The sequence below is a fragment of the Schistocerca serialis genome, chromosome 2, assembly GCF_023864345.2.
Source record: "Schistocerca serialis cubense isolate TAMUIC-IGC-003099 chromosome 2, iqSchSeri2.2, whole genome shotgun sequence".
Lineage (NCBI taxonomy): Eukaryota > Metazoa > Arthropoda > Insecta > Orthoptera > Acrididae > Schistocerca > Schistocerca serialis.
The window spans coordinates 975,975,386-975,998,158 of record NC_064639.1 but is presented as its reverse complement, the minus strand read 5'-3'; the positions used below and the strand labels follow the sequence as shown (position 1 = coordinate 975,998,158).

Here is a 22,773-nt window from a genome sequence, read left to right as displayed (position 1 = left end):
ACTTGGGAGAGCAGTTGAACGGAATGGACAGTGTCTTGAAAGGAGGATATAAGATGAACACCAACAAAAGCAAAACGAGGATAATGGAATGTAGTCGAATTAAGTCAGGTGATGCTGAGGGAATTAGATTAGGAAATGAGACACTTAAAGTAGTAAAAGAGTTTTGCTATTTGGGGAGCAAAATAACTGATGATGGTCGAAGTAGAGAGTATATAAAATGTAGACTGGCAATGGCAAGGAAATCGTTTCTGAAGAAGAGAAGTTTGTTACCCTTGAGTATAGATTTAAGTGTCAGGAAATCGTTTCTGAAAGTATTTGTATGGAGTGTAGCCATGTATGGAAGTGAAACGTGGACGATAAATAGTTTAGACAAGAAGAGAATAGAAGCTTTCAAAATGTGGTGCTACAGAAGAATGCTGAAGATTAGATGGGTAGATCACATAGCTAATGAGGAGGTATTGAATAGAATTGGCGAGAAGAGGAGTTTGTGGCACAACTTGACAAGAAGAAAGGACCGGTTGATAGGACATGTTCTGGGGCATCAAGGGATCACAAATTTAGCCTTGGAGGGCAGCGTGGAGGGTAAAAATCGTAGAGGGAGACCAAGAGATGAATACACTAAGCAGATTCAGAAGGATGTAGGTTGCAGTAATTACTGGGAGATGAAGCAGCTTGCACGGGGTAGAGTAGCATGGAGAGCTGCATCAAACCAGTCCCAGGACTGAAGATAACAACAACAACAACATGGAAAGAATAGGCATATGGGAAATAGGGGTGGTGTATTTGTTGCATAAGACAAGAGATGCAAAGCCACCAAGATAGAAATTGAAACCACATGTGAGATTTTTTGGGCAAGACCCAGTATCAGGGGTTGGCATAAAATGATAATCAAATTCTTCCATTGCCCACCAGACTCATCTCCTGATGTAGCCGAAAACTTTAGAGAAAACCTCAGTTTGCTTGTACCCCAAACACACTGTAATCATCAGTGGAGACCTTAATCATCCAACAGTTAATTGGAAAAATTACAATGTTTTTAGTGCTAGGCATGATAAGACACCCTGTGAAACATTAATAAATGAGTTCTGTGAAAACTATCTAGAAAATATAATTAGGAACCCCATTCATGATGAAAATATATTGGATCTAATGGCAACAAATAGACCTGACCTCTTTGAGGATTCCACGTCGAAACTGGTATCAGTGACTATGATACGGTTGTGGCAACAATGGTTACCAATGTACAAAGGACAACTAAAACAAAAAGAAAGATATATATGTTCAGTAAACTAGATAAAAAATTAGTAGTGTTATATCTCGGCATGAACTTGAAACATTCAGCACAGGCTGGAGCATGTAGAGGAACTATGGCTCAGGTTTAATAAAATAGCTGACCATGCACTGGATAGGTATGTACCCAGTAGAACAGTTCATAATGGAAGGCACCCCTCCATGTTATACTGTCACTGTAAAGAAACTTATAAAGAAATGGAGATTATTGCATAATAGGCGTAAAACGAAGTGTAGGATTATGGAAAGAGAGATGCTGAAAGAAACACATTTGGCTGTCAAGACAGCAATGCATGATGCCTTCAACGACTACTGCAGCATAATATTGTCAATTGATCATTCACAAAACCTAGAGACATCCTGGTTGTATGTAAAGGCTGTTAGTGGCACCAAAATTGGTGTCCAGTCCCTAGTGCATGAGACAGGAACTGAAATTGAGGGTATGAAAGCAAAAGTTGAAATGCTTAACAGTATTTTGAAATATTCCTTTGCACTGGGAAAACCAAGAGAGTCTCTCTCATTTAATCCTCATACCACTGAAAAGATGAGTGAAATACATGAAAAAATGATCATATGGCATTTATTGGCCGGGATATCCCCTTCGTGGTTTGGCCGCCATATTGCAAGTCTTTAGTTGATGCCACTTTGGCGATTTGTGTGTCAGTGATAATGAAAATGATGATAGACACACAACACTCAGTCCCCTGCCAGGAATCGAACCCGGGCCCCCTTGCACAGTAGGCGGTAACGCTACCGCTGCGCTACGGAGGCAGACAGTGAAATAAATATTAGTGTTGTTGAGAAACAGCTGAAATCATTAAAACTGAACAAAGCTCAAGAGCCTGATGGAATCCTTGTTACATTCTATACTGAATTTGCAGCTAAGTTAGCCCCTCTTATAGCTATAATCTATCGTAAACCTCATGAACAAAAGAACAGTGCCCAGTTCTTGGAAAAAAGCAAGGGCAACACCTGTCAACAAGAAGGGTAGCAGAAGTGATCCACGAAACTACCATCCAATATCCTTGACATCAGTTTGTTGTATAATCTTAGAACATACTGTAAGCTCAAACTTAATAATGTATCTTGAACAGATTGACCACCTCAATGCCAACCAGCATGGATTCCGAAAACATCACTCATGTGGAACCCAACTTGCACTTTCCTCACATGACATACTGAAAGCTTTGGATCAAGGCACTCAGGTAGATGCAGTATTTCTGATTTTTGAAAAGCATTTGTCACAGTACTACACCTATGCTTACTGTCAAAGTACAATCATATGGGATATCAAGTGAAATTTGTGACTAGATTTAGGATTTTTTGGTATGAAGGATGCAGCATGTTACCTTCTTGGATGGGAGAGTCATGATCAGATGTAGAAGTAACTTCAAGTGTGCCCCAGGGAAGTGCATTGGGACCCTTGCTGTTCATGATGTATATTAATGACCCTGCAGACAATATTAATAGTAACCTCAGACTTTTTGCAGATGTTGTCATCATCTATAATGAAGTACTGACCCTGCAGACAATATTAATAGTAACCTCAGACTTTTTGCAGATGTTGCCATCATCTATAATGAAGTACTGTCTGAAAGAAGCTGCATAAATATTCAGTCAGGTCTTGGTATGATTTCAAAATGGTGCAAAGTTGGCAACTTGCTTTAATTGTTCAGAAATGTAAAATTGTGCACTTCACGATTTTTTTTAAATAGTATCCTATGGCTATATATCAATGATACACTGTTGGAAATGGCCAACTCATACAAATACCTGGGTGTAACACTTACCAGGGATATTAAATGGAATGATAACATAGGCTCAGTTGTGGGTAAAGCAGGTAACCTTCAGTCTTACAAATCACTTGTGTGAATGGTCCTAGAACATTGGTCAAGTGTGTACCAAATGGGTGCATTGTACATATACAGAGAAGGGCAGCACGAATGGTCGCAAGTTTGATTAATCCGTGGGAGAGTGTCACAGAAATACTGAAGGAAGTTAAGTGGCAGACTCTTGAAGATAGATGCTAATTATCTTTAGAAAGTCTACTAACAAAGTTTCAAGAACCGGCTTTAAATGATGACTGTAGGAATGTACAACCACCCCCTTTATATCACTTGCATAGGGGTAATGAGGATAAGATTAGTACAATTACTGCACACACAGGCATTCAAGCAATCATTCTTCCCATGCTCTATAAGTGAATGGAACAGGAAGAAACTGTAATAAGTGGTGCAATGGGGCTTACCATCTGCCATGCACTTCAGTGGTTTGCAGACTATAGATCTAGATGTAGGTGTAGATTGCTGGCAGCGGTGGTCAAGAGAATATACGGTCGCAAGAAGACTGGGTTCCAGACGGCCATGTGGCACTACTGAGAAGGAAGACTCTAGTTCTTTGGCATTTGGCTGTGGCACATCGTACTGCATCTCCAGCAGCAATTTGAACAGCAGTTGGCACCACAGTGATGCAATGAACTGTTACAAATCGGTTACTTCAAGGACAGCTTCGATCGAGATGCCATGTAGCATGCACTCCACCTACCCCAAACTGCTAGCATTTGCAGCTTCTGTGGTATCAAGTGAAAGCTCATTGGAGGCCAGGGTGTGAAGGTCTGTTGTGTTTTCTGATGAAAACTGATTCGGCATCAGTGCCAGTTATGGCTATGTGCTGGTTAGGGGAAGGCCAGGTGAGGGCCTGCAACCAACCTGTCTGTGCACTAGACACACTGGACCTACACCAGTTATGGTATGGGGTGCAATTTTGTATGACAGTATAGTTATCACATGCACTCTGACTGCAAATTTATATGTCAGTTCTGGTGATTTGGGGCCGTTGTGCTGCCATTCATGAACAGCAATCCAGGGGGTCTTTTCCAACTAGATAACATTCGCGTGCATACCACTTTGTAACCCAATATGCTCTACAGTGTGTTGACATGTTACCTGGGCCTGCTCGATCACCAGATCTGTCTCCAATCGAGCATACGAGGGACACCATTGGACGACAACTCTAACATCATCCACAACTGGCATTAACCATCTCTGTACTGACATCCAGCACCTGTACAACACAATACATGAACTTTTGCATGATTGCATTCAACTTTCTGGCAGTTACATCAGATATTAATGTTCCAGCATTTTGTATTTGCAATAGCTCATTACAAACTTATATTAACCTTTGATCTTGCAGTGTTAATCACTGAAATATGTTACATAGACAAAGATCTTCCCAAAATTTCATTATTGTACACTAATTATTTTTTTGGTGTAGCATTTTTTTTCTGTCCGTGTATGTAGTTGAAACTGTGTCGGGTGAAATTTTTGGTATGTGTTCATACAGTTTTAAGTAATTAGCAAATTGTATATAAGTTACTGTTCTATGTAAGAATTTTTCCATTTTGTTCTGTGAAGTAGAATATTTATTCATAGAGAGAGAGAGAGAGAGAGAGAGAGAGAGTATTTATTTATTTTAACTTTAGCTAATATAAATTTATAGTTATAGCATTAAAATAATCTCACATGGCTCCTTGCCTAATTAAGTTATAAAGTTACATGTGGTTTAATTGTTTTTCCAAACATGCGGTCGTTAGTCTATTTTTATAACAGCAGTTTGACCACGTGCTTCCCATGTTGAACTTCCAGACTTCATCTCCAAAGGTGAAGTAACTCCTTTAGCCAAAAAATTTTCTCATTTGCACCACATTTTAGGAATAAACTTTCCATGTCATTTGCAACAGAACTTATATTTTCCCCTACCTTAAATACATCAACAGTTCGCACTATTTTGATATGTTCATGCTTCTGCATATAAGATCAGTATCAATGTCAAAAGTTAATTATGCTTCCATTTGCCCATTTTTCTGTTGTTGCTATAACAGTTCCTAGGAAGTCCTGTGCATATACAGCACAGGGTGGCACTCCATGGAATACATACTGCCATGTCTGAGCAGGTATGTCCTCTCGTTAAGTCACTGTGACTGTCATCCCTTGGCAAAGACGTACATCGTCCCCCAGTACAGATCACGACGTGAACAGTGTAAATAAAACCAGCACACAATGTCTTATCCATTTACATTAGATACATTATTTTATGTTATTATTTTCTCACTGTATAAATTACTTCTGTATCATTCATTAGTAAGAAGGCATAGGGATACATTTCACTTGCGTAGTGTGTTATGTGACGTGACATTCAAGAATGCATTGACCTAAGTTATTATCCTAGTAGTGAACATTGTTAAACAATATAATCTTTGTTTACAAATCTAATACAGTATGACACAATGAATCAATGTATCATATTAATAACCGTATAAAATATTACAGTTAATAATTTTATATGAGTACTCCAGAATCAAAATTCCAAGTCATTTATTATAAAAGGCCTAATGTTTCCATATTCTTCTATGGGTTGGTAAATCATGCTACTGGTTTCCTTTCAATCATTGATCATATTTATGGCTAATGTAATAGCTGTATCTAAACTTTACTGTACAAAATAGATCACTTTCTCAGTTGGAACTTAGGAAAAATAAATAAATGAACTATGGAAATTCATTACCAGTGAAATCTCGGTGATTTGTTACTAAGAGGCAAACGCCTGAGCAAAAGTGTTGCTGTGGACAAGATACTGGATTTGGATTCAGGAGTGCCAGCCAGATTTATGGTTTACTTGCTTTCATTATCTCATTTAGGCCCATGTTGAGATTTGTTTATCTGAAAAGGAAATGGTTGATTTCTTGCCCTATTCTTCCCACCTTCCATGTTTGTGTTTCATCTTTAAAGGCTTCATTGTGATGCAGTGTTAAATTTCAGTCTCCACCCTTTGTATTCTCATACAAGGCAAACTAAAATTAACTGTTGAAAGATATAATCATTAGTTGTGTTTGTTTCAGGATGATGTACTGAAGGAGCTACACTCATACGATGCCAGTACAAAGTCGCCATACATTGATGGTTTAAGGGATAAAAGGTCTCTGTTTTGGCGACCAGGTTCCTCTGAGGCAAAGGAGATATTTGATGTAAGTGTTCCATTAAGAGCTGGCCTACTTTTTATGTTTGGTTTAACACTCCACTGACTTTTTTCATTACTAGTGTTGTAACACAAAAAATGAAAGACTCGTAGACTGAGAGATAAATAGAAGGAGTGACAGTGAGATTAGTAAGTAAAAATAAGGACTGCAGACGGTTTACAAAGCAAGGAAAAATGTAAAAAAGGAGGATATAGGAAGAAGAAATTATTGGCAGGTAAATGAGGTACACAGTGTAAAAAAATGTGCTTTTATTCAAGAAACTATTTATATCTGCAATGCTGTGTATCACTTTTGCTCAAACAGACGTCCAGATATTATGGCTCACAAAACAATTGACCATATATTGTCATATCACAAATTATGTTCTATTGCGGATTATGTTTTGCAGAAAACAAACAAACAAACATTAGGACAACTACTCACCCACAGCTGATTGATGGTTGGCACAATGACTTCTCGTGTTACTAAGGAACTATCCATTGTTGCATATTAAAATGTATTAATGTGCAAAGTTTTTTCAACCTTGAACTGGCTCTGTATACTGTGGCAAGTTTAATCAAAATCAGTCCTCTCAGTGGCAGTGCAAGACTGGTTGACTACAGATATTTTCTTGCACTCTGCTGTAAGATTGTTGTGTAAACGGTTCCAAAATATAAATGAGACTGATGCTGCAAATTTATGTGCTTGCCAGTTATGTTCAATAAGTATCAGTTGACTTTAAAATAGTATCCATGCAAAACAGTATTCTTTCATTCCAGTGGTCGAAACATTTCTGCATCATGTTTTCTGTGAAGCTGTAATTGAGGTAGACTTTTTGGCCTTTCAGCATAGTGCAAGAACATGTCCATTCAGCCATTGCCACTGAGTCATTTGACTTTAATTATCTTACCACAGCATAAGAACACAGTTCAAAATTCATAAATAGCAGGGCACTAACACGCCAGAGTAAATAATTCCTTGTTTATGTGAGTAGCCTCATTTCTGTTGGTGAGACTGTATTGCAACAGCGTAGGCAGTACTTTACTATTCATTCTTACCCTACATTTTGTAGTTGTCATCCATGTGAAGGATAAGATGGGCGCTTGAAAGAAAGTGCTTTCCTGTGGCAGGCTTGAGTTGGGGACTTTTTGTACAGGCATGAGTTGGGGGATAGATTTTGTAAGACGATGTGAGGAGATACTATATTTAAAAGTTGTAATAGAATTATGAAAATAGTTAAGATTTAATGTTGATTGCTTTTTTAATGTCTAATCTAAAAATAAGTTAGCACTGAAAAGTAAGATATTCAGTGAAAACAAACCTACTGTAGTATGTGTCATAAATGAACTGTTTCATCACAGAACAGGTGTGCAAAATTGACGTTAATGAAGAAAAGAGATTGATGGTGTAGTTATTAAACTAGTTTGTATTTGAATAAAGTTTCTGTTGATAAGATGCAGTTTGTAGGAAAGACAGTATTCCTCTACTGTCAGAATTGGAGGTTGCTGGATTTGATTTCAGTAAATGTAGGTATTTTGCAGTTGTTAATAATTCACATTTATTTGATTGGGAAGCTTATAATAATGCAGATAATCTGATAGTATAAAATAAGGCTACTGTTGGAAGTCCCATTGTGTAGGCAGGGTCTCACTTCATCAAATTTACTACTTCATTGGGTGTTAATTGTAATTGTGACATTTCAAATACAAATCTGTCTCCACTCATAACTACAGTCTTTTTTAGAGAATGGAGTGGAGTCTTTGACTCTCAGTTTTATCTGAAAATACATGTACATACTTGGACTACACATTTCTCATGATTTTCTTTTGTGGGCTAAATGCCTTTTACTTCATTATAAGACAACAGAAAAATATTATAATATTGTTTATCAGTGAATGAAAAATTCAAAATTCATTTATGTAATGATTTGTATGTAACTATCTTAGTTGTTCTAGCAGCAGTGTTAATAGTTGAACTTAGTGGATATTTTAAAGTGAATATCTGTTATTTCAAGATTAAATTGTCATCAGAATACACACATGGAAAGGCTTTGACTGTTCTGTCTCACAAATCAAGAGTCTACTTTTCATATTGCTTTTGTGAATTTCTTTTTGATGTTGAACTGTATTTATCACCAAGTGTGTAATATTTCCTCTTCTTCTTTCAGAATTCTGGTGTTGTGGTCCTGACCAATGGGCTTGTGTATGAAAACATGGTGGACAGTAAGTATTTTGCGATGTAATTTCTGTGTGTACCTCTTCATAATTCTCTGATAAAATATATCAAAATGTAATTGAAGATTTTGTTTTAATTCTATACAAACAAGGAAATCAAATATAAAAGTTTAATTTTCACATTATAAAACTAAAAAGCAAACATTAATGGATGAAGTAGCTTTCGTCTGGCCAGTAGATATACTTATCAGTAAGTATTTAACCAAAAGATTTAGTGTTTGCTTAGTGTGTCTGTTGGCTATACAGTGACTTCACTCTGCAAGGAATCTGTGATTTGAAAAGTTAAATTATTTACTTTGTTCATGTGTTATTTAGATGATTTTATTTATGCTGAAGTTTTGGTACTGTGCAAATTACATTCAACTTATGATTAAGCACATCTGTTCATATTTGTTGCAGTACTAATTATGGGTGCTTAAATTTCTTAACATTTCTCCTAATAAAATATATCCTATCCTGCTTAGTGCTATGCTTAAAAGATAAAACTATTGGTATTAATCATTCAGTGTTGTTCTACCTTATTAGTGTTTTAGTAGGCAAAGTAGTATTTGTCAGGTTTTTGTTTTCCCCATTTTTAGTGAGGTTTCTTTTGCTTTTATCATGAGAGAGCTTCAGAAGGTGCTGATGTAGCTCAGTTCATTGTTGGAAGGCAATGTTTCCATTGATGTCATTATAGCTACTTCTAAAAGTTCCATTTCATATTATACCTGTTCAGTACCTGCCATAACACTGAAAAATCGAGCTGTTTAATTTAACAGTGTTAATGAAAAGTGTTATCATCTTAATAGGCAGCAGAATGAAGCTACAACATCACTGTCATTTGTAAATCGATCTTTCATTTAATTGTTTTCTTGTAACTACAAGCATTTTGCAGTCTTACAGTGCAAATGTGTATTACAAGTTAGCTTCAGCTACATAAAGTACCATTAGAAAATGGACCAAGTGAGGTGGGGCAGTGCTTATCACACTGACTCACATTTGGGAGGACAAAGATCAAATCCTTGTCCCACCAACCAGATTTCGGTGTTCTGTGATTTCCCTAAATTGCTAAAGGCACGTACTGGGTTGATTCCCTTGAAAAGGCCACGGCTGATTTCCTTCCCCACCCTATTCTAATCTGAGCTTGTGCTCCATCTCTAATGACCTAGCTGTCGATGGACCGAGCGATGTGGCGCAGTGGTTAGACACTGGACTCGCATTCGGGAGGACGACGGTTCAATCCCGCGTCCGGCCATCCTGATTTAGGTTTTCCGTGATTTCCCTAAATCACTCCAGGCAAATGCCGGGATAGTTCCTCTGAAAGGGCACGGCCGACTTCCTTCCCCATCTTTCCCTAATCCGATGAGACCGATGACCTCGCTGTCTGGTCTCCTTCCCCAAACAACCCAACCCAACCCTAGCTGTCGATAGGACATTAAACACTTAAAACTTCCTTCCACCTTCATTAGAAAATGGGGATTAAAAAGTCCCAACCTATAAGTTACTTGAAAGATAACTACTGTTTGTCATTCTAAGCACTGATAGAAAAAAAGCATGTCTTCATTTCATAAAACAATAATACAACTGTCATAATGAGATAGCCGTTCTTCCCAGGGCGGTGACCTATGCATTATGTTTCACAGACAAATGTCTGTTTCATATGTGAAGCTGAAAAATTTTCTCTGCTTCTGTTTGCCATCACTTAATTTTCGATATTTAAAAAGCACTTTTATAGGATGGTGTTTGGCTGTTGGTCAGGAGATTTATCAGATTGACTCTTAGAGGCAACCAGCTTGTTAAGTGTTGTGAGGGCAGGTACAGAAAAACAACACTGTTGTTATGGAAAAGTGAATGGGTACAGAGTTGATATGCAGAGTTCACAGGTTTAGTGATTCTGTTTTAAAAAGATACTGGTTGTAATATCAAACACTGAATTCATTGTTTCACTTGTCCATCACTTTCTTTTTTAGTCTACTACAGATCCGGTGTTGGTGATGATTTTATGTTAGACAATGAAGAGTCAGCAATAGATCTGGCCCCGTTACCCAGTATGGTATCTGGAGATGAGGGAATCAGAGTTCGCAGCCACTTCCCAGAAACCTGGATTTGGGAAATGCTAGATGCAGGGTAGGCCAGGCTACTGAATAGTCAATTGATGATGTATAATCCACAATTGAAACCAACATATATTGTTGGTGTAGATATGTACAGTATGTAATAGATGCTTTAATTATATATTTTTTGCTAATGTACCTGTGTGCATTTTGGTACAAATAATGATAATTTGCTTTTTTTTATTAATTATTACAGCAAAAATTAAAATGTGAGTAGAGTGGACTGCAAGAGAAAGCGATATTTACTCTACTGCTAGAGCAGTTAATTTAAATACTTGGGAATAATTGTCATATTGGGCAACATAAGACTGACAAACAGTTCAGAGCATAGATCTGAAGGTTTGTGAATCGTGCCCCTAATAAGGAGTCTCCAGTAAACATGTCATGAATGAGACATTAGAGCCTAACCTTCCTTCCTTCACTCTTTATTCCATGTTTTGATACTCAGGATCCCTATTGTTTGGAAGAAGAAAGGATGTTTTCAAGGGCAGATAGCCACTGCTAAATAAATATCACAATTTCCTTATCTTACACCAGAAATGCAGTGAACAAAATGTTGAACATCCTGAAATATTCTTTAAAGATATGGATGGAACATCAGGAAGTTGGATTATTCCTTGAACATGACCATGAAGCACATGAAACATTTTGTTTTGTCTTCTCTCCAAAAGTACTATGATTGAATTCTACACTGATTCTGTCATGTAGTGAGGTGTGCTACAAGCTAAATTTGCTTTGCATGATTGCACACCTTGGAGTATTGAAAAGAGCTAGGTCCTTATGCCCTCATTTGCTTATATAGTCTTTCCAGCAGGTCTACATTTCTTTCTCACATTTTTCTTTATTGCTGTAATTCTGATATTTTGGCTGTGCAGCTCACACAGTTTAATTAGAAATGATTAATACTTGACTACTACAATTATGCGAAAAGAATGTTAAACATTAATAACGTAGTGCATTTACAAAAATATATCATATAAACTTTATGAAAGCCATACTGAAGATATTTTATGAGTTTATTAAACTGACAGACACTGCTAATTATTACATCTGTCAGAAATTTGAAATAATAAATGTTTATAATAAAATAGAATCTAGAAGAGAGAGACATTCACAATGGCAGAAATTTAATACATATTTTCCTAGTGACATCTAGAATTGTGTAATTCTTACATTTTGGTGTGGGCATCATTTGCTGTAGCATACTACAAGGAATTTATGGATAAAATACTCGTAAAGAGACTCATGAAGCATAAATTATTCATCTGATATTTCTATTCATTTTGCCTTTCATTCCATTATACCTAAGAAACTTGAAGAGATTATCATACTTAGACACAAGGAAATGAGCTATTACTAGCGAGTTCTATTACAATTTGCCTAACAGAAACTAAATAACATAATACAATTTTGCCCCTGTGAAAGAGCATTTATGGAGGAAATGTCACAGAACCAGACAGAAGTGCTAATGTAAAGCTTAATGGTATGCCCACGATATATTCCATCTAATATAACATATAGATACATAAAAAACAAGTCACACTGATGCCAACCTATAAATATGCACAAGTTCTTGTGCTTGACATATACACTTTCCACTCATATCTCCATCTTTATTTTCCTATGCAAACATGCATTTGCACAAGTGCACCCCTCCCCCTCCTCAGCAAGCACTCTCGCTTCTGTTTATGTTTGGTTTATTTAAATACTTAAGAGTTTTGATTGTATAAATCAGACTTAGGAAAATATATCTAAAAACAAAGATGATGTGACTTACCAAAGGAAAGCGCTGGCACGTCGATAGACACACAAACATACACACAAAATTCAAGCTTTCGCAACAAACTGTTGCCTCATCAGGAAAGAGGGAAGGAGAGGGAAAGACGAAAGGAAGTGGGTTTTAAGGGAGAGGGTAAGGAGTCATTCCAATCCTGGGAGCAGAAAGACTTACCTTAGGGGGAAAAAAGGACGGGTATACACTCGCGCGCGCACACACACACATATCCATCCACACATATACAGACACAAGCAGACATATTTAAAGACAAAGAGTTTGGGCAGAGGAGTCAGTTGAGGCGGATGTGCAGAGGCAAAGATGATGTTGAATGATAGGTGAGGTGTGAGTGGCGGCAACTTGAAATTAGCGGAGATTGAGGCCTGGTGGGTAACGGGAAGAGAGGATATATTGAAGAGCAAGTTCCCATCTCCGGAGTTCGGATAGGTTGGAAAATGGTTCAAATGGCTCTGAGCACTATGGGACTTAACATCTGAGGTCATCAGTCCCCCTAGAACTTAGAACTACTTAAACCTAACTAACCTAAGGACATCACACACATCCATGCCTGAGGCAGGATTTGAACCTGTGACCGTAGCGGTCGCACAGTTCCAGACTGAAGCGCCTAGAACCGCTCGGCCACACCGGCCAGCTCAAACTTAGGAAAATGAAGTAAAATGCATAATGCAGTATAAAATAAAATTAAATACTATTTATTACAAATTTTATAAATCAGGAAATATTGACAGAAATACTGAGAACAGAGAAAAATTAATGTATTTGTGCCCTTTCTTTTGTCAGTACAAGAACTGAGATTAGTTGAAGTTCTTGTGTAGATATTATATCTAATATCGAGATGTTTATATACTAGTTACATTTTAACAATGTAGAAAAGTACTGATTGCACTTACCATAAAGAAGACATTTTAAGTTACAGACAGGTACAGTTAAAAAACACTTACATAAAGCTTTTGGCCACAGCCTTCATCAGCGAAAGAGAAACACACACCATTCATACATACAAGCGAGCACTCCTCATTCACACACGACTGCCAATACTGGTAGTGCAGGCTGGAATGCCATTCTGGCCCAAGCTGCCAGGGCATTCCGACATGAGCTGCTGGTGTTGGTGGTAAAGTGTGTGTGAGGTGTACTGCTTGTGTGTATGAATGGCATGTGTTTCTCTTTTGCTGATGAAGGCTGTGACCGAATGCTTTATGGAAGTGTCTTTTAATTGTGCCTGTCTGCATCTTAATGTGTCTTCTGTACTATAAGTAGCAATCTGTCTTTTCCTACATTGTTGATATTCCTACCTTGAGGTTTCCCTAGTTATATTTTAGCATCACTACATGTTTTATTTCTATCATTTATAAATGCAAAACAAAGGCAGAAGTCTTCTCCCTCACCCATATCTCCTTCCACCAGTTTGTGTTCGTAAATTGTTCAGATGTTCTTCATTATGGTCTTTCATGAAAGACAACTGATATATTTTTATTAATTATTAGTTATTGTCTGCTCACATAACACTGTATAAGGACTACAAATGAATTGTACAATCTTTTGGTAAATGCTCCTGTTCTAAACACTCAATTGCATATTATTATTTTCAATGAAAAGCTGCAAGGTACAAAGTAACTATGGCTTAGCTACTTACTATTAAATGGTGATGGTTGTAGTCATTATATATTTAAATATGTGTGTTTTTTGCTTGTGTGAAAAAAGAAAGGGGAGGATTGTTATATCCATGAACATCTTAAAAGCAGTAATGTGGTTTGAAGACCCTTTAAAACATTGTAATTTTCTTAAAGTGATTAAAAAGGCACTCAGTCATAAGACCTGTACAACAAATAAATGCAATATGTCAAGCAAATATTTTTCATACGTGTACAATGTTTGCAAATATACAATGACCACCTTACTCCCCATACTTCCACCCCGACCTCCAAAACACAAGGTCATGCGAAAGAAATGTGAGAGAAATAAAGGAAGGGTGCATGTGCATGTTTGTTGACTAGAGATTTTTCTTTTGTTTTGTGCATGTAAATATGGTCTTAGCTGTATCTCTATGATAACAAGAAAAGAAGGTAAGTGCATAAACAAGGTGTGTGTGTGTGTGTGTGTGTGTGTGTGTGTGTGTTTTCTACTGGTGAGTGTTTATCTTCTTTTTTATCACTGTTTTTAGTTAAGTGATGTGTCTGTAGATGACTAACATGGCTTGTGAAGGCAAGCAGCTTTTTGTGGTGAAAGTTTCCTCAGGCTGGACATGCTTGTCTTGCAATCATCCTTGAGGTGGTGGCTGACCTGCACTAGAGAATAACCTGTGTAGGGTCGTCAAGTTGTACCTATTCTGTGATCATATGTTTTCTTATGTTGCTATGAAATTATTTAGTTAACTGAAAGAATATCCCAGGTGTTCGCAGATCGAGAAAAAACACACATTTGTGCTGAGCTTGCTGAAGAGAATGTTGATGGAAGTACAACAAAGTCACAGTAAAACCACACATTGCTGGTTTGAGGAAGACTCTTCTTTCTTGCATTCTGTTGGTTTTTCTCCTCCTTGTGAAGCAAACAGGAAGATAATGAAACTTAAAGTAACTAATTAGTAATTAAATGAATAACATAGATTCCAGGAACAGTAAAAAGCATAAGGTAATGATCAAAATGGTGTGATGGAGTCATAATTCAAAGGCTGGTCTCAGCATTATTGGCTTGGTCTCCTCCAAATTTTTCCTCGCCCCCTCAACACTGTTTACCCACTGCCACTCTTCCCCCTTCTTTGCCTCCCAGCCAATGCCACTTTCAGTTTAGTCCTTCAAGTGAAACTACTTGAAGCCACCCAACAATTCAGCCTACTCACTTCTAGTGTTGACTCAGTAAAGCATATCTTTACCAAGTAAAGTGGAACAGCGATCAAAGAATAGAACTTGCATTCTGAAGAAGCAGTACTCAAATCCCTCTCAGGCCATCTACATTTAAGTTTTTTGTGGTTTCCCTAAATTAAGACAATTCACCAGATGATTCCTTTGGAAAAAGACACCATTGCTTATCTATCCCATCCTTGTCCAGTCTCATCTTGTGCTCATCCTCTAATGACCTCACCATTGCTTCTTAACCTTCCTTCCTTTTTTATCTTTCAGTATTCCTTATCGCATCTCTCATCTTTATTTTCTTGTCATTTCTTCTCTACAATCCAAAATTTAACAGAAGTCACATTATTTTCCCATCCTGCAATTCCATCTTTTCCCAATTATTCATTTCCCTTAACCTCTGTAACAAGTTGCATTTCTGCTTAACTCTCTGTGTACGTTGCCTATGCCAGTGCATTCCCACCTTCCTTAACCTATGTCATACTCTTCATTTTTATAATTATACATGATGTGTTTCTCCTCATTCTGTCCCTCCCCTTCTGCTGTTCCTTTGTTTGATTTTTCACACCAGTTCTCCCTATAACATTTATTTTCACCAGAAAAGGTCTGATATTGACGAAAAAAGATCAAGAGTGCTGTAGAGGACTGCTTGGTAGAGAATTCAATTATAAATTAGAAAGATATGTTATTTGGTTGCCCAGCATGTGAATAGATAGCAAATTGTAAGTATAAACAGTTGTAAGATTTCAAAGTGCTTACATGACTATTAACAAGTGATAGTAATTTACATGAAACAGTTTGAGACAGAATGGAAATACATTTATGTACCTATTGAAACAGCATCCCAAGGCTGTGTTGTCACCCCCACCCCCTTTTTATATTTCTTCCATATCTCTTTGGGGTTTGTGTCACATAAATCTGATATGATGATGAACATATTCTCAGGGAGTACATCAGTAACTAAGTAAGTAAGTAAGTAAGTGAGTGAGTGAGTGAATTGACACTGTTCTGAATCACATATAATCATGAAACTTTTTGGTAGATTAAAACTGTATGTCAGACCAAGACTCTAACTTGGGACCTTCACATTTCTTGGGCAAGTGCTATATCGACTGAGCGAACCAAGCACGATCTATGCATGACCTGTCCTCACAGTGAAGGTGTGAAGATGGGTTTTGAGTCATGCATAGGGAGCTGAGGTGGTAGAATACTTGCCCACAAAAGGCCCCTGAGTTCGAGTCTCGGTCTGGTGCACAATTTTAATCTGACTGGAAGTTCTGTATGAGCGCACACTCCATTGCAGAATGAAACATTTATTCCCCCAGGCTGTGGCTAAGCCATGTCTCTACATCATCCTTTCTTCCAGGAGTACTAGTCGTGCAAGTTTTGCAGGAAACCTTCTCTAAAGTTTTGAAAGTAGTAGATGAGTTTATGATGGCAGTAAAGCTGTGATGATCATTCTGTACCACCACATACCTACTTGGCTTTTTCTGGTTTGAATTTATATTAGTTCCTCCTATCGGTAATCCTTTGTAGTCATTCCATTGTCTTTCTTTTCTTTTCTGTATTTTGCATTCATCCTTCATTTCCACCTGCACCCTATTATTTATTGCGCCATATTATTTATTTCAGTTTTGGTTCTCAGCTTTGACGTACTGATTGCCAGCACATTGGTTAGTTCTTCGGAATTAGAATCTTGACTGTTAAAATGTAGTTACCTCTCGTTTCATATAAATTGTCTCAAATCTGGACTACAGTTCGGATTGAATTGTGTAACTATATGGAACATGCAGATCTCTGTACTTTTCCTTCTCTATGCGTTCTCCTTTCTTCTGAAAAAGGATTAATTTAATGTCCTCAAAGTCAGGAATTCAGTGTGTGCGCTCTGCAAGCCACTTTTTCAGCAGCTGGTAAACTGTGGTGTTACACTTCGACCTGAAATTTATAACTTTATATTTTGAGGTAAAGAAAAATATTCATTACCAAATCTCAGCAGTAATATATAGGTAACATATCAACATGTAATATAAAATTATTCAATACTGATGTGAGTGGTGACACAGTATTAATTAATGTTGCCTGAAGTTAAGTATAAAAAACTAAAGGGAAACTGAAAACGTGGTGTTAGCAATAAACAGCCAAGTTTTCTGTGACAACAAAATGAAGAAAATATAGCTGGAATTGTGTGAAGGGAGCTGCAAGCATCTCGACTGCGACACCTGGGATGCGTGCAAGGTGTACGGTACCAAGGCGTCAGCACTGTGTGGCCTCATGTGAGAACTGAATGAGGTGAATGTGTCTTGCAGGGCCGCTGCCGGTGCCAGGTTCGGGCCCCGGGCTGCGCGCGCAGGACGGTCCCCACTTCCGCACAACCCCACCCCCTGGGGCTCCCACACTCAAGCCGGACCTCGGGCCTCCTGTCGCTTACACACCTGTCACCAGACCACCCCTTGCAGGGCCCTACGCCTTCTCACGAATCCCTGCCCCCGTCTGGAATAAGCCACGCGTCTTTCTCCTGCACGACCTCGCATCGCCGTGGCTCTTTGCCAACTTGTCTTCTGGGTATGGATGTACACAATTGGGGATCTGGTACTTTCTCCACCCTATTTAGAATTTTATGTTGGTTTGGCAGTTGTAGACATCTGCTGTGTCTGGCTTCAGGTATTCTTTCAGGTATGCAGTTAATAGCTGCTAAGTGAAGCTGTTACGAATCGATCGGACACACTTTTATCAGTGTTTCAAATCTTATTTTACTCTTTAATAGTTACTGCTTCTGGTGTAAGAGTATTATCTGATTTAGAACCAGTGAAATAATACAATTTGTATTAAATTGTCATCCTATAGGTATGTGTAAGAAGACTGCTTAGTGGTTTAAAGTATCCGGATAGTAATTGGAATGTCTTATAATAATATTTTTCTCAGTAATTGTCCAAAGCTCTGAACAGAAGAGAACTCACATTCCATGGATTGATTTGCTTGGAAAGAGAAATGGTTTTTTTGCTGTCTTTAAGGATCTTAAGATATTTCTGAGGTTGAAGGAAGGCAGGAGGTCATTTCTTCATCACAGATTTTGGTCAAATCAAGCTTTGTATCAATTGTCTACATGTATGTATAAAAGTTGCATGGAAGTAGGATGTCACTGATAAATGTTGATTGTTTTTAACATGCAAATTATCAATGATAATCATAACTGTAACTGTCCATTTACTTGCCCATCGACTTGTCCAGTTGATACAACAGCAGAACCAAAACACAGGAGTAAAGAATGATAAGGACATCAAAAATGGAACTGGACTAGACTTCATAATCAACCTGTTTGATAATCTCCTAAAATACCATAAATGCCATCAACTAAACTACACTCATGCTCATAAATTAAGGATAATTGCAGCATGTAGTGCCACACAACGTGGCACTACACAAAACCGGCGCTAATAGTATAGGCACATAGGAAACACACACGGCACAGATCTGTAAGTTCACAGTATTGGTGATAAGTTGAGAAAACTGTCCCAAAACACATGTACCACAAAATGCCACTGTTTCCTGCTCACGTAACCCGACATCAATATAGGATATGATCACCACGCACACGTACACAGGCCGCACAATGGGTTGACATACTCTGGATCAGGTGGTCGAACAGCTGCTGGGGTATAGCCTCCCATTCTTGCACTAGTGCTTGTCGGAGCTCCTGAAGTGTCCTAGGGGTTTGAAGACGTGCAGCGATACGTCGACCGAGAGCATCCCAGACTTGCTCAAAGGGATTTAGATCTGGAGAACAGGCAGGCGACTCCATTCGCCTGATATCTTCTGTTTCAAGGTACTCCTCCACAATGGCAACTCGGTGAGGCCATGTGTTATCATCCATCATGAGGAAGATGGAACTCATTGCACCCCTGAAAAGGCAGACATACAGGTGCAAAATGATGTTCCGATAAATCTGACCTGTTACAGTTCCTCTGTCAAAGACATGCAGGGGTGTACGTGCACCAATCATAATCCCACCCCACACCATCAAACCACAACCTCCATACAGGTCCCTTTCAAGGACATTAAGGGGTTGGTATCTGGTTCCTGGTTCACGCCACATGAAAACCCGGCGAGAATCACTGTTCAGACTATACCTGGACTCATCCGTGAACATAACCTGGGACCACTGTTCCAATGACCATGTATTGTGTTCTTGACACCAGGCTTGGGCTCTCCTGTGGCCAGGGGTCAGTGGAATGCACCTTGCAGGTCTCTGGGCGAATAAACCATGTCTGTTCAGTTGTGTGTAGACTGTATGTCTGGAGACAACTGTTCCAGTGGCTGTGGTAAGGTCCCGAGCAAGGCTACCTGCAGTACTCCATGGCCGTCTGCGGCCACTGATGGTGAGATATTGGTCTTCTAGTGCTGTTATACACTGGATGTCCCGTACTGTAGTGCTTGGACATGTTTCCTGTCTGCTGGAATTTTTGCCATAATCTTGAGATCACACTTGTGCCACACGGAGGGCCCGTGCTGTGACCTGCTGTGTTTGACCAGCCTCCAATCGCCCTAGTATTATACCCTCCATAACGCCATCAAAATGTGTTCTTTGAGCCATTTTTGACACACAGTCACCATTAGCACATCTGAAAATGTCTGCAAACTTACTCGCTGCACCGTACTCTGACATGCACGAACATACCTCTGCGTATGTGGACTGCTGCCAGCGCCGCCGTGCGACGACCGCAGGTCAAGTGCACCGCATGGTCATAGCCCAAGCCCGAGCCACCAGTGTTGTTTCACCATGTATCAGCATTATCCTTAATTTATGAGCACGAGTGTAAATAACAAACAAACCAACATAAGGAAAAGTTGTTTAATGGTGGGATTATGTGTGAAATAGATATGGATCAAATTGACTGACTGATCCATGGCCATGTGTCACATTTTGATCTCAAGCAGGACAGCTGACCGTTCAGACAAGTGACAGTTACACATATTAGGTGTAAAGCTTGCCGTTCACAATAATGCCAAGCAAAAGAAAAAGGTGTAGTTTGCGTGCGCAAAATACACTCCTGGAAATTGAAATAAGAACACCGTGAATTCATTGTCCCAGGAAGCGGAAACTTTATTGACACATTCCTGGGGTCAGATACATCACATGATCACACTGACAGAACCACAGGCACATAGACACAGGCAACAGAGCATGCACAATGTCGGCACTAGTACAGTGTATATCCACCTTTCGCAGCAATGCAGGCTGCTATTCTCCCATGGAGACGATCGTAGAGATGCTGGATGTAGTCCTGTGGAACGGCTTGCCATGCCATTTCCACCTGGCGCCTCAGTTGGATCAGCGTTCGTGCTGGACGTGCAGACCGCGTGAGACGACGCTTCATCCAGTCCCAAACATACTCAATGGGGGACAGATCCGGAGATCTTGCTGGCCAGGGTAGTTGACTTACACCTTCTAGAGCACGTTGGGTGGCACGGGATACATGCGGACGTGCATTGTCCTGTTGGAACAGCAAGTTCCCTTGCCGGTCTAGGAATGGCAGAACGATGGGTTCGATGACGGTTTGGATGTACCGTGCACTATTCAGTGTCCCCTCGACGATCACCAGTGGTGTACGGCCAGTGTAGGAGATCGCTCCCCACACCATGATGCCAGGTGTTGGCCCTGTGTGCGTCGGTCGTATGCAGCCCTGATTGTGGCGCTCACCTGCACGGCGCCAAACACGCATACGACCATCATTGGCACCAAGGCAGAAGCGACTCTCATCGCTGAAGACGACACGTCTCCATTCGTCCCTCCATTCACGCCTGTCGCGACACCACTGGAGGCGGGCTGCACGATGTTGGGGCGTGAGCGGAAGACGGCCTAACGGTGTGCGGGACCGTAGCCCAGCTTCATGGAGACGGTTGCGAATGGTCCGCGCCGATACCTCAGGAGCAACAGTGTCCCTAATTTGCTGGGAAGTGGCGGTGCGGTCCCCTACGGCACTGCGTAGGATCCTACGGTCTTGGCGTGCATCCGTGCGTCGCTGCGGTCCGGTCCCAGGTCGACGGGCACGTGCGCCTTCCGCCGACCACTGGCGACAACATCGATGTACTGTGGAGACCTCACGCCCCACGTGTTGAGCAATTCGGCGGTACGTCCAGCCGGCCTCACGCATGCCCACTATACGCCCTCGCTCAAAGTCCGTCAACTGCACATACGGTTCACGTCCACGCTGTCGCGGCATGCTACCAGTGTTAAAGACTGCGATGGAGCTCCGTATGCCACGGCAAACTGGCTGACACTGACGGCGGCGGTGCACAAATGCTGCGCAGCTAGCGCCATTCGACGGCCAACACCGCGGTTCCTGGTGTGTCCGCTGTGCCGTGCGTGTGATCATTGCTTGTACAGCCCTCTCGCAGTGTCCGGAGCAAGTATGGTGGGTCTGACACACCGGTGTCAATGTGTTCTTTTTTCCATTTCCAGGAGTGTAGTTAAATGCTTAACCCAGTTGTTTGTGTATCTCATACGTTAAGTGAAGTCTGATTTCCTACATTTACAGTGTAATGCAACAAAAGTACATACATTTTGCATTGAGAAATGATGGACTGATGCTCAATCTGTCATGTATGTTCCTGTTCTTTCTTCTTTCAAGCCTTTCAGAGTGGTTTGGCTGCATGCTCAGGCGAGAATGGGGCCAGTTGTGTGTGTATTGCATTTGTCTCTGCTTGTCACTAGTTTTGATTTGATATTAAAGTGCTTCAGGACTGACTTGATCTGGTCTATCATAGGGTGTAGTATGGAAAATCGGTATGGTTGGCATGGAGGTTGGTTTTGAATTGGGTTGCAGTTTGTCCCAGAGATTTAATTAGTGACTTCAAATTGTTTATATCCTTGGTGGTGCATTAAAGCAGTGCAGACCATGCATTCCATAATATAAGTGGAGCAAGAAGTTGTGAATTTATTAAGCTTGTAGACACTTGGATAAACTTGATGTAAGAGCAGTTTTACCTAAAAATAATTATTTTGAGCTTCTAAATATAATTTTGTACTAGTTCCACTCATTTATTTATTATTTTTGTAGGCAAAGTGGAAAAACTTCATTGAAAAGTAAGGTTCCTGACACCATCACATCTTGGATTCTCACAGCCTTTTCGGTAGACACATTGTTTGGACTTGGTCTGATAGAAACTCCTCAAAAGGTAAGATTATTTTCTTTTTATCATATCATTTAGATTGCATAGGGTCACTGGGAAAACAGTGCAGTTCTGTATACTGTGACTTCCACTTTGTCTAGAGTCAAAGTGTTATATGAATGTACTATCTTCGAGAGGCTAGAGCTTTGTTGGAAATATGAGAATGTATATACTTTACACTGACAGGTACAAACCAAGGAAATCTCTTATTTCTGAAGCTGCCACGAAGGCTCTTAACCAGCACTCTGTTTTGGTAGTTTTTTTACATGGAAGGTTACTTTATAAGTGACAATGAGATTTAAAGAACATCACTTTGTAATTGTGAACA

At 39.6% G+C, this 22,773-nt stretch overlaps 1 protein-coding gene across 6 annotated transcripts in view; it reads left to right on the top strand.

Annotated features, from left to right (window-relative positions):
• LOC126458384 (CD109 antigen-like) overlaps positions 1-22,773 on the top strand; it is a 260,318-nt gene that overhangs the window by 166,530 nt on the left and 71,015 nt on the right. For 4 of the 6 annotated variants that reach the window (XM_050095369.1, XM_050095367.1, XM_050095366.1 and 1 more), the window contains 4 exons: positions 6,191-6,316; positions 8,475-8,529; positions 17,582-17,837; positions 22,334-22,451. In XM_050095369.1, coding sequence (XP_049951326.1) covers positions 6,191-6,316; positions 8,475-8,529; positions 17,582-17,837; positions 22,334-22,451 — 555 coding nt within the window. Of the gene's footprint in view, positions 1-6,190; positions 6,317-8,474; positions 8,530-10,490; positions 10,648-17,581; positions 17,838-22,333; positions 22,452-22,773 lie in introns of all 6 variants that reach the window. The other 2 variants (XM_050095371.1, XM_050095368.1) reach the window with 1 other exon arrangement.